The sequence below is a fragment of the Equus asinus genome, chromosome 4, assembly GCF_041296235.1.
Source record: "Equus asinus isolate D_3611 breed Donkey chromosome 4, EquAss-T2T_v2, whole genome shotgun sequence".
Taxonomy (NCBI): Eukaryota; Metazoa; Chordata; class Mammalia; order Perissodactyla; family Equidae; genus Equus; species Equus asinus.
In genome coordinates this window covers 137,210,056-137,222,905 of record NC_091793.1, presented here as the reverse complement: position 1 = coordinate 137,222,905, position 12,850 = coordinate 137,210,056, and the positions used below count along the sequence as shown (strand labels likewise).

The 12,850-nt window shown below is 39.4% G+C and overlaps 1 protein-coding gene and 2 non-coding genes across 5 annotated transcripts in view; all 3 read right to left on the bottom strand.

Annotated features, from left to right (window-relative positions):
• The window catches only part of NOP58 (NOP58 ribonucleoprotein), a 29,003-nt gene extending 16,369 nt beyond the window's left edge, over positions 1 to 12,634 (bottom strand). Inside the window, exons 1-4 of one of the 3 annotated variants that reach the window (XM_070508413.1) lie at positions 12,358 to 12,626; positions 6,296 to 6,372; positions 3,128 to 3,180; positions 2,817 to 2,935 (exon numbers count right to left, since the gene is read on the bottom strand). Coding sequence is in view for 2 of the 3 variants with exons in the window: in XM_070508411.1 (XP_070364512.1) it covers positions 3,128 to 3,180; positions 6,296 to 6,372; positions 12,358 to 12,402 (175 nt within the window). In the remaining variant the exon portion in view is untranslated. Of the gene's footprint in view, positions 1 to 2,816; positions 2,936 to 3,127; positions 3,181 to 6,295; positions 6,373 to 12,357 lie in introns of all 3 variants that reach the window. The other 2 variants (XM_070508411.1, XM_070508412.1) reach the window with 2 other exon arrangements.
• LOC123285406 (small nucleolar RNA SNORD70) lies at positions 2,955 to 3,039 on the bottom strand. The gene has a single exon (XR_006527153.1). It is a non-coding gene; the product is annotated as a small nucleolar RNA SNORD70 (small nucleolar RNA).
• Positions 3,729 to 3,817, bottom strand: LOC123285405 (small nucleolar RNA SNORD70). The gene has a single exon (XR_006527152.1). It is a non-coding gene; the product is annotated as a small nucleolar RNA SNORD70 (small nucleolar RNA).
• Positions 12,635 to 12,850: the final 216 nt, after the last annotated feature.

The window sequence follows — 12,850 nt, the reverse complement described above, 5'->3', positions numbered from 1 at the left end:
ATGGAGAAGTTACTTGTGAAGGCAGCCCCCTGATTTTGGGACCGCTTTCATTTCTGGCGAGTTCTCTCTCTGCCGCTTTATAACTCTCACCCTTCCTTAGACCTCCACTTAGATCTTCGGGCCCTATGGCCTCACACCTCTTCTGATACTTGTCTGGGTTTTGGCTGAGTTTAAAGTATGTTTGGCAGGAAAGAAGTCTGCACAATTTCTAAGGCCAGGTAGTCTGTGCTTAATCAGCCAAGGACCTGTTCTTCCCTCCTGACCAACGTCTCCACCCATCTGAATCACGAGTCCACTTCAGCTGTCATCTGGGAAGATGAAAGGTAAGGACAAAACCTATTTGGTGACTACACAGCTCTTACAGAGGTGTCTACACTCCAAGAAGCTAAGATTCAAGCTACTTTGGTTGGGTTTTAACCTTTTACATATTGTACAACACTGACTCCTTATAATCTACTTTTCTCATAAGAGTTGTATTCTTTGCTTACAAGTTTTTAATCTTTTATAATTAAAAAATTTTATTCAACTTCCTGCTTCTAGTTTTCAACCTTCCATATCTACTTTTATACTTTAACCTAGTGTTCTCCTTTATTTAAAATTTCTTGAAAGTAAAAATTTCTACTCGAGACCTATTCTAACATTTATAAGCACTTATCTTCCCTTTATCAAAAGCTTGCTAATTACTCTTCCTAATATGCATTTTACAAGACTGTGTAGAGACACAGGGACCGGGAGAGAGAAAGCTGAGTCTTTCCTCTACTGCTCTTTTCTACTGGCCACGTCCAACATCCCCTAGCAGTCTTCCCACTTCATCCAAACACAGGCTGGCCCCAAATTTTACTGTGGCTATTTACAAGTCTTGCAACTTGAAAATCTGACCAAGAATAAAAATAAACCTATCCATGCAAATGGGATATTTAAACTTCTGGGATGACTATAAATCCTTGACATCACACCCCATCAGACTCTTTCTTAGGCTACAGGGTTTTAAATGCATACTCTGACATCTACAACCATTTAGTTTTGATTTTGTCATGTCAAAACTGCCTTATAACAGGGAGCAGGAAGTTAATTCTCAGGAAGGACTCTGCTCTCTCAATAAGGTGATGTTCAACTTCCGGTAAAAATAGATGGGAAAAGGCACTGTAGAGGTTTCTATGAGCAGATTCCAGACAGAGCTCACTACTTTCATTCATTTACCCCCAAATATTTATGCACCAGAATCTAGGGATTTGACAGTGAAACAACACTGTCTCGGCCCCCGGGGAACTTATATTGAGGGGGGTGTGAGTGTCAGGGGTTGACTTTAAATTTTCACCTGTCTGGCATTTTCCCCACTTATCTTAGATTATCTTAAGGAACACCAAAAGCTGACTAGGGAAATGAGATGCCTCTCAAGCTTCAGTTTATCATCTGTAAAATTATGATAATATTATCTACCTTACAGGATTGTTTCAAGGATTAAATAATTTTGAAGTGATGAGTGTAAAATCTGACAATCTCATGTAACGAATTATTAGCTATCAACAGTAAAAACCTGTTTCATGTTTGGGTAGAGGTTGGATCTGCCTATTTAATAGTTTAATGAGGACTGGTCAGAAATACCCCCACAAGATTAGAGGTTATATGCAAAAAGGAATTCAAGAGGCCACTCGGGATTGGGGATGCAGCACTTTACAACTGCGGGAGGAGCTGTTCAAATTAGTCTGCGTGAGTAACGCCCCCCGGCAAGGTGGAGAATAGCTAACACAATCTTGCTTGGGATTTTGCCAAAATTCTACCCACATTTAATTTTAAAGCTGTGATGAACAGAATTATCTTAAAAAAAATCTCCAGGCAAAAACTACCATAGTTGCTTTATGGCTCTATGAGGTTCTAATTACTGATGTATTGATGAAGCAGCCTTAAAACTATCTTTAAAATTAAAAATCTAGCCCCACTGTTGGGTCTTCCCTCAGTTTACCCTTCTGCCAAGGTTGAAGTGGCTCATTAATATTCCAGCATATTTATTTATTCATGAGGAAGATTGTTGCTGAGCTTATATCTGTGCCAATCTTCCTCTTCTTTCCATGTGGGATGCCACCACAGCATGGGTTGATGAGCAGTGTGTAAGTCCACGCCTGGGATCGAATCTGCAAACCCCAGCCCACTCAAAGTGGAGCATGTGAACTTAACCACTACGCCCCTGGGCCGGCCCCTATTCCAGCATATTTAGTTAGATTCCTAATTTTCACAAGAGAACTATACCCTTCTCCCGTGGCTGATGAACAAAATTATTTGGGTCTGTCAAATCCTTGCCTAATTTTAAGCCGTATTTGTCCTCATGGTCCTTCATTTTCAAATTATTTAAGCCAAGTAGTTGGCTGATTTGAAATACAGAATTTAAGCAATTGAAAAATTCATGATTAGAGTTTTACATCTGGTTTTCTTGTTTTCCCTAACATTAAAAAAACCTTATAAGACCAAGTGCCTACAGAAGCCAAGCCTAGTTAATAAACCCTATTACTATGTCTGTTGTCCCATCACAAGGACTAGTGGAAGGATATATGAGCCATTCGTTCTTCTCAATTGTTAAACATCACGCCCCCTTTAGATAAACAAGTCTTATGCCTCTCTATAGGTTTCTTATTAGAACACACACACACCAAAAAACCTCTACGAGTTCTCCTAAAACTTTTCATTAACATTGTGCTTTTTCAAACTAAAAACGTACCCCGGAGAGCTGCTTTCTTATTCTTTCAACTGTGAATCCTGGCTATTCTCAACTTTACTCTTGGATTAAAATGATCAGAGCGCTGTGTACTTGACCACATTACCTTGGTCCCTTGTAGAACAGCTTTTACTGAATTGTGCTTCAGCATTATGCTGTTGGTTTCCACAGGGAGATCAACTTAACCACTTCTCACCTCTCATCACATGGGGGGAAAAATCAGCCCTATGGTGAAAAAAGCTAACTCAATGTTGTCTCAGTGGTAGTGACGAATGACTTAGATCACTTAAAATCAGTTCCAAAAAGAATGCATCATTGACAACATTGAATAAGGTTAACTCAGGCAACTGAAGCAATCTTTTAATAAGGACAACAAACTGCCAAAATTAAAAACAAAAAGCTAGTCTTTGACTTTACCTGCTAATGCTTCTGCTGTATCCTGAAATTTCTCAAAATGTTTTAGCTTTACTCTAGAGGAAAAAAACAAAACAAAAAACATGTTATGGGGGCACAGTGATTCTGCAAAGCCACATATTTAGGAAAGAGGTGCTGGACTGTTTCCAAATCATACTCCAATAAAAGAAACTCTCCTGTCATTGGGTATCAGGGTGCAAAGTTAGACATTCTTCATCAAGTGACCAGTTTCTCCAAATGTTAGGCTAGTAATGCCTGGACTATTACACAGAAGGTTACAGGCTTTGAAGGAAACAGAAGAGCAAAGAGGTCTGCTACCACATGTAAACCACAAGGAAGATGCTGAAGCTTCCATATAAGCTCTGCTGCTTAAAAGTGGACACAGATGCCTTTTACTATACAGCATAGAAGAGGCCTAAGAAAAGGTATAAGGGTCGCTCTTCAGTCAGGAATCTTATGACGTTGATTTGTCCATCCAGTACCAATGCCATAAAAACAGCTTATTGTCAGACCTGATTCCCGTCACCCTTCCTTTACTCCCCCCCCCCCCCAAAACTACGTGCAGGGTTACATCATTCTGTCTCAAACAGATAGATACAGTTAATTCATCGTTGTCTCAGTGGTAGTGACGAATATTTGAGTTAGATCACTTAGATTCAGTTCCAACAAGAATACATCATTGACAACAATGAATCAGGTTAACTCAGCCAACTGAAGCACAAAGCCTCTTAAAAGGGAGAACTAGTTTTCTGTCGTGTCTAAAATAGTGTTATCTTAAGCAAGGTTTTCTTACCTGATCAGAGAACACCCTGGGGGTCCCTTAAATATGCAATTAATACAAAGATTTAAGGAAAAAAGAGTAATTTCATCTTATTGCATCTTACCTCACCCCCATTTCCATTCGTCTGAAGTGGCATTTGTTTGTACCTTTCTATACTTACATAAATACACGTATAGATCTATAAAAACACTGCAAAATGGGATCACATTATACAAATTACCTGAAGCACGGTTTTCTCGGTATATCATGGACCCCTCTCCAGGTCAACAAGAGATCTATAGGTATATTACAATTTATTCAACAATTCCACTACTGATGGACATTTAAGTTGTTTCAAATTTTGGGTCTGTGCCACTACAAATGCTGAAACTCTGTATTTTCTCTAACTGTTTAGTATCTATGACATTTTTTTGGGTTCAACACTCTTTAGAAGCTTGGAAGTAGTTTCCTTCTGTTCTTATGAGTTTTTATTAGCACTAGCAGATGAAATATCAAATGCCCTTTGGCATCCAAGGACACCATTCAAATCCACATGTATTAAGAAATAAATCAGGAGCCAGCCCTGATGGCCCAGTAGTTAAAGCTCAGCATGCTCCACTTTGGCAGCGTGGGTTTGGTTCTCAGGCACGGAACTATACCACTTGTCTGTCAGCAGCCATGCTGTGGTGGCTGCTCACATAGAAGAACCAGAAGGACTTACAACCAGAAAATATAACTATGTACTGGGGCTTTGGGGAGGGGAAAAAAGAGAGAGAGAGAGGGGAAAATTGGCAATAGGTGATAGCTCAGAGGGAATCTTTCCCAGCAAAAAAAAAGAAAAGAAAAGAAGAAGAAAAAGAAGAAGAAGAGATAAGTCAGGTCCTTTCCTAGGACCACACTCATCAAATGGGCTATTTCACAAGGTGATTCACAGAAGGTAAAACAGCCATTTTGACTCGACCTTAAGGAAAAGCCAACTCTCTCTCCTACCAGGTATTCCTTAAGCAAGACATCAAAGGTATACTTCAGGGGCTGCCCCATGGCCGAGTGGTTAAGTTTGCGCACTCTGCTTTGGTGGTCCAGGGTCTCGCCAATTCAAATCCTGGGTGCGGACATGGCACTACTCATCAGGCCATGCTGGGGTGGCACCCCACATGCCACAATCAGAATGACCCACAACTAAAAAAATACATACACAACTATGTACCGGGGGGCTTCGGGAGAAGAAGGAAAAATGAAATCTTAAAAAAAAAAAAAGGTATACGTTAGGGGCCGGCCGCGTGGCTGAGTGGTTAAGTTCACGCGTTCTGCTTCGGCAGCCCAGGGTTTCGCTGGTTCGGATCCTGGGCGTGGACATGACACCACTTGTCAGGCCACATTGAGGCAGCGTCCCACACGCCACAACTAAGATATACCACTATGTACTGGGGGGATTTGGGGAGAAAAAGCAGGGGAAAAAAAAGATATTAAAAAAGAAAAAAAGGGGGGGGGGGCTGGCCCCGTGGCCAAGTGGTTAAGTTCGTGCGCTCCGCTGCAGGCGGCCCAGTGTTTCGTTGGTTCGAATCCTGGGCGCGGACATGGCACTGCTCATCAAACCATGCTGAGGCAGCGTCCCGCATGCCACAACTAGAAGGACCCACAACGAAGAATATACAACTATGTACTGGGGGCTTTGGGGAGAAAAAGGAAAAAATAAAATCTTAAAAAAAAAAAAAAGGCATGCTTTATTTTCTCGTCCAGAGACCGTGATGAACTCAAGTATACCTTTCCAGGATTTACTATCTAGTTATTTTATTATTCCAGATGGAGCTAGGACATAGAAGTCATAAAAAATAAATAAACTATGAATTAAGTTCAAAAACATTTGAATATCACAGGGGCCAGCCTGCTGGCACAGTGGTTAAGTTCGCATGTACCGTTTCAGTGGCCCGGGGTTCACCTGTTCGGATGCAGGTGTGGACCTAGGCACCACCTGTCAACCCATGCTGTGGCGGGCATCCCACATATAAAGCAGAGTAAGATAAGCATGGATGTTAGCTCAGGGCTAATCTTCCTCAAAAAACAAAAAATATTTCAATACCACAAACTCACAGAAACTAAAAGTTAAATCAATCAGCAACGCATTCTTTTGATAATTATTACTTTTAACAGAAATTTACTTCAAGTATCTTACAAAATAGTAATTTTGGGGTACTATCTCAACTAGTCTGCAACTAATATAAATTAGTTGAGATGGCCTATGCTCCAAATAAAGAATGTAATAATTAGGCCATTACCAATATTATTCCTGATATAGATTTCAAAACAAAAAGTTATGAATATAACATTATATGAATCAGGAGGGGAAAAAATGTAAAAACAAAAACACCCTGAATGTTAACTGCTAAATTCTTAGTTTCAAGATGACTTACATTTTATTTGCTTTCTCCGGAGTTTCAAATTCTTTCCACAAACTATCAACCTCTTGAAGTTTCTTCTCATTCAAAACCTGTAATAAACATTTAAATAATTTTCTTTAAATTGCACCACTTAGGCATACATAATTATGCTTTTCAAGTACAACTGTACAAGCAAAATGAGGGTGGTGGAAGCTATTTTCTTCTCTGAAATAAACCAGTTTTCTTACTCAGCATAATTTTTGGGTCAAATTAATCGCTCAAGTAGCCCATTTAATAACTAGATGGAATTCAGATCTAGTTGGGGTCTTTGTTGAAAACCTTTTACTTTTAAGGAGTCCCTAACCCCCTCACAAAGCAGATCATCATGCTTCACAAAGCAAAACATCAAGACTTTATTTATGTCCTTTTTATAGAATAAATTTTGTTATTTACTGCTATGATCATCCTAACCTAAGAGTATTATGGATTTCTCTAAAACTAAGATACCATCAATTGCAAGGCACATCCTGATGTAAGAAATTTTAAAATTCAAAGGAAAAAAAGGTGCACTTTTAATCTAGGAAGCACAATCATTAACATTTAGTTTATTCTTCAAGACTTTTTCACTGTCTATGCGACATTTTATTTAGGCAGACTTTTAGGAATCATTTAACATACCATGGATATAATCCTGGGTTTTAACAACCTAGAACTGTATTGTATGAACACACCACCATTTATGCCCTCATTGATAAATATTTATGTTATTTCTAAATTTTTCTTATTATCCTTCAGAAAACATTTTTGGAGCTTTACAAGTTATATTTCTATTGGACAAACTACTGGAAGCGGAGTTAACAGATCATATGGAAATGCATTATTTTACGTTTACAGATGTTGTTACCAAAATGCCTTTAAGAGATTTTATGAGTTTCACTGAAATCAAGAGTGAATAAAAGTTCTTATTTCCTGGGGCTGGCCCAGTGGCGCAGTGGTTAAGTGTGCACGTTCTGCTTCGGTGGCCCAGGGTTCGCCAGTTCGGATCCTGGGTGCGGACACGTCACCGCTTGGCAAGCTGTGCTGTGGTAGGCGTCCCACGTATAAAGTAGAGGAAGATGGGAACGGGTGTTAGCTCAGGGCCAGTCTTCCTCAGCAAAAAGAGGAGGATTGGCAGCCGGTGTTAGCTCAGGGCTAATCCTCAAAAAAAAAAAAGTTCTTATTTCCCTACACCCTCACCAATATTCCGTGATGTCAACTACTCTACTCTAAGATAGAGTAGGATCAATCCTAAAATGCTTTTTGCCCCGTATTTAACCACCTTGAAACTGAGATGTCTTACAACTGATGGCAGTTCAATTAGCAGTGTAAAATGAGGATGTACTAAATTAGGTGAAATATAGTATGTTTAGATATTATGCATGTATATTTATGAAAAAAATAAGCTGATACATTAAAAATTATACTTTACTGATAACATGTCATCAAATCTATAATATCACAGAACATTTACACAGTCACTTATTACCCAGTTATAGTCTAGTATATATTTTTGTGATAAAACATGAAGAAATATGCTATTGCAAGTTGCACAGTACCTTTAATTTCTTTCAGATGAGTATGGCAAGATGATTTTAAGAATGATTTGTTGTGTTGTTTAAATTTAATCCCATACACAGGTGAATTAGATGTATTTACAGGACTTGAAAAGTTGGTCAAAGTAAATCAAACTGGAAAAACTTAGGCATCAGAGTAATGGAGCACTAAATGGCTGTAAAGCATAGTGTTTGTACTGAAAAATTACAAGCTACTAACAGTTCTGTTTTGCATACCATGAAAATTTTAGAATTGAGACATTCCACCAAATCTCATGAATGCACTAAAACATTAATTCAAAGTTACTGTTAAAGGAATTTCACAGAATAGTCTTGACTTTTGGAAATAGTTTGTTCAGAGAATGCAGCTCACCATACCTAAGTCGACTGAGTGTTCAGAAGATATGTACAAAACGGGATACGACTCACAAGTAAAATTCACATTTTTTTCTAGTTGAAAAGCAAGCATTTTTGAAGATAACAATTGGGTAACAAAATTGTCATTAAGAGATATTATCAGTATTCTTAAAGTTAAAGTAACAAAGAAAATGTAATGAAATCATGTTGATTCATGACCACTCAGAGGTCACTAAAGACTGTTACGGCAAACAAAATCTTGGATAATATATGTTCCCAATCATCCTACAACATACTGAAGAGAACATTACTAATAAAGGCAATCTGAACAAAATAAAACTAGAGATAACTGCTATATTTTCTCTTACACATTTCCCCCAAATTTTCAATCATTCATTTTCAGATAGAGAAATCTGAAACATACGTACACAAAATCCATTTTAAGTTTTATCATTTTGTATTAAGATGGAATAATTTCCACTTCCAAGAAGAAACAGTGTATAGCTAGTTACCACTAAAACCTTCAGCACTGCTATTACATTATTTGCTTGTTTTAAAACTAGTCTTTTTTTTTCTTCTTCCTCCTCCTTCTTCTCTCCAAAGCCCCCAGTACATAGTCGTATATTCTAGTTGCAGGTCCTTCTGGTTGTGCTGTGTTGGATGCCACCTCAACATGGCCTGATGAGTGGTGCTAGGTCCGCACCCAGAATCCGAACGGGTGACACCCTAGGCTGCTGAAGCAGAGTGCACGAATTTAACCACTAGGCCACAGGCTGGCCCCTAAAACGAATCTTTGTATTTAACAGACATAAAGCTTATATTTTTATAATCTTCATACTTACAGATGAAATTAAATGTTTAGGATTTGCTTCAAACAATGTAGTGGAACAGGGGAAGAGGGGAGAGGACACAAAACAGCCCTGTCAAAGCGGAGTGATGGAGTACATGAAGTTCACTGTAATCTTCTACTTGTCTGCTTGAAATTTTTCACAATAAAAAATAAACACAAATGCACTCCACCATATGCCAGATCTACCTAGAGCACCCTCCTCGATTCCAGACAGGCATGAGTCTATAAATAGGAAAGGGCACACTATACCAAAAGGTATCTTCTCCAATTTCCACTTTTTTATTGGTTATTTTGGGATTTTCTCTATTTTATTTAAACATTTGATGCTAACTTTTTAAGGTTTACTTCACAGACAAAAATGGGTAATACTCTTTTATGAAACTTGTTAGAGTCATATAGGATTACCTGAATAGTTTCAAATGCAAATTATTCAAAAAGGAAGAAACGGATACACGCAACATGGAGCAGCTTCAAAAAGCATGCTAATCGAAAAAAGCCAGATTAAAAAAACTATAACATTACTTCATTTACATAAAACTTCTAGAAAAGACAAAATTATGCAGAAAGTGGCTGCCTAGAGCTGGGACTGATTTGCAAATGGGCACAAGCTAACTCTGGGATGAAGTATTCTAAAACTGGATCGCAGAGGTGCTTGTAAAACTATAAATTTCACCATAAAACATATCGAACTGCACATTTACAACACGTGAGTTAGACAGTATGTAAGTTATTCCTAATAAAGCTGGAAAAAAATATATTGCTCAGTAGTCATGTTATATACAAATCTTGGCATACACATACAAAATCTCTTCCTCAAGGCTTTGAGAAAACAACAGAGCACACAGTACTACGCTACACAGCTGCACCGTACAATGTGACTGCCAAAATTTAAATGAACTAAAATTAAAAATTCATTTCCACAGCTTTACTAGACACATTTCAAGTGTTAAACAGCTATCTGGCTAGTGGCTACCACATTGGGCAGCACAGCTACAAAAGGTCTGAGGATGAGAAAGACTAAACGATGTCTTTAGTCTTACTCAGTATGCCATGTGACATAAGGGACACAGGTTGAGTTTTTGCAACATTCTAGAAATAACAGTAATAGTTCTTTTACGTATTGTCTTTGCGTTCATATATAACCTTGTGAACAAGCAATAATTTTCCAAAGGTATTTAATTCCTTTTGAATCACTCTATATATGGATATGCGTGTATCAGGTCATGATATAAAATGTACTCACTGTTAACTGAAGTCAAAAAACTGAAAAAACTTCTTAAAGCATTATCATTAAAGTACAAATTTTATGCAACCAATATAATTTTATACTACAACATTTTGAAAGATTATGGGAGGGGGCTAATAACCTTGTACTGTATATCTACTTTTTAATACGCATTTCACATACCATAATATTCACCCTTTTAAAGTGTACAACTTACTTTTTAGTATATTTTCACAAAATTGTGCAACCATCACTAATTCCAGAACATTTTGTATGTCTATTTTATTCACAAAGAATCAATAACTAATATTAATTTCAAATACTTATAAATGAATCACTATTTCAATGCATTCACGCCTTTAGTTATTTCTCTAATATTAGATCACATACACCACAATTTCACAGCAACCTGCAGATAAATAACATTAAAAGCTACAACAGAATACGCAAGACTTATTTTTATGGAGAATATTCTTCCTTAATAGAAATCAATAATTCATCAAGAGACAGAGTTGAATATTTTACGACCCAGGTCTATAAACCATACAATTGCTAAGCCAATTCCTTCCCACCATCAGAGGCAACCCGTGGATTGTGCAGTCGCCCCACTCCCTCAGCATCCAGTTCAGGACAGCATACACAATATCAATTGTGTTGTATTGTGAATATATCTGTGAGTTGATCTGTGAATTTATCCAGAGACACTGATGCAAAATATGACAGACCAGGTTGGCTAAGAGAATTTGGGGGCATGTGCAAAACTACTTAAGAAATTAGAAAAGACTGCAAAAAAGCTGGGGGAAAGTAACAGAGACACGTTCCTGGGCTCGAAAGCCCTTAAAATTGCTAATACTGCAGTCACAGACAACTTCAATGAGAGGAAAACAAGCAAAGTCAGCTTTTGGTTTTAGTTATTTTATTGCTTTTCTTAAAAATAACAAGTATTTAAAGTAACAAGTGCAAACAGAAGAATACTTTCAAATGTCAGAAGAAAAACTTGGAGAATAAAATGAAAAGCTCCACCAAATCAACATTTTGGTACATACCCTACCAGACTTTCTGCACTCATAACACATACATAGTTTTTTGATTCACAACTAGAATCATACCATACATACTTTAGCTAGCATTTTTTTGCCTTACCAGCACATACAGGAAAAACCTGCTGTTGGGCGCTGTATTGGTAGAGCTCAGAGGAGCGCCTGGCACGTGGACGGCACTCAATTTACCTCATTCTTCCTGACATCTCAACAGCATCTCCCTACACGAATGTCCCATTATTCAATCATTTCCGTGCTGACAAACTTGTAAGTGAACTTCAAACTTTCCCTGTTACAACCACCAAATCTCAACTTGATTATCACCAGCCCAGATTTCTCCCCAGGCCTCAAATTTGAAATGACAATCGCATTTCCACGTCTAAGACGCTCCAAGCTTCACACAGCCCGAAAGGATCTCTTTAGTAACCCCGCTCCTGCCACCGAACCCCAACAACCTTGTTTCTTCTCTCTTCTCTCCCATCACGCACCCACCTTCTTAAACCAAAAATCCATTCTTCAATCCATCGGCCAAACTCTTCAGTTCTACCTTCAAAACTTCTCCCGATATTTGTTTCCCTCCATTACCAACCTTAACCCAAGCAATTCCATCTTGTCTAGATTAATGCAAAATATCTTTTCTTCGTTTCTTCCCCCCTGGAATCTATTCTCTACATAGCAAAGCAACTTGATTAAAAGACATAATTACACCAGGTCATTCCTCTGCTTAAAACCTTTCACTCACTCCTCAAAACACTCAAAATAAAATGCGGACCTACCATACCCTGTACAATCCTAACGCGGCTCCTGCCCACCTCTCTAACCCCGCCAAACGCTCTCACACGGAACCAGCGGGGCCACGTGTTCACCGAGACACGCGCCTCCCGGGCCGAGAGCTCTCCCTTCCTCTCAGGGCAGGGGACACGAAAGGCACCCAGGCGACCCTGAGCAGCGTCGTGCTCTCCTTGGGTCTTTCCCCCTCCTCGCCCGCCCAACACCCGCCTTCCCCTCCGACCGCTCAGCCTCCCACCTACCTTAAAGATGGCGTAGCCCACGGACGTTTCAAACAGCACCAGCATGCTGAGGCCGGGTTAGGGCGCTGCGCGGCCCGCCGCGAGCTCTAACACCAAGGAAACAAGGTCAAATGTGCGGCCCGCACAGGCCCGCCAGGCCGCGGCCGGCCAGCCACGAACGCCTGCGCCTTCCTGCAAATAATCAGACCACGCTGCCCGAAGGTTCCACACCACACGGCAGGCAGAACGCGCGAACGCGCTTCTTCTCCAAGGCGTCTGGATATGACGTCACTTCCGACACATGACGGACCGCCGAGCGAGCAGTCGCTTCCGGTTGGTTCCCGCCGCTGCGGGGGGGCGGGGGGGCGGGGCACGAAAATATCGCGGGGTTTCTTAAGGAACGAAACGAGGTTTTAGGTGGCTAGGCTGCACCGAGGTCTGACGGGAAAAACTTGGCTTTTTATTACTATTTTGTTGAAGTCCCATATATGATATATTTTACCTTGAGAGAAGT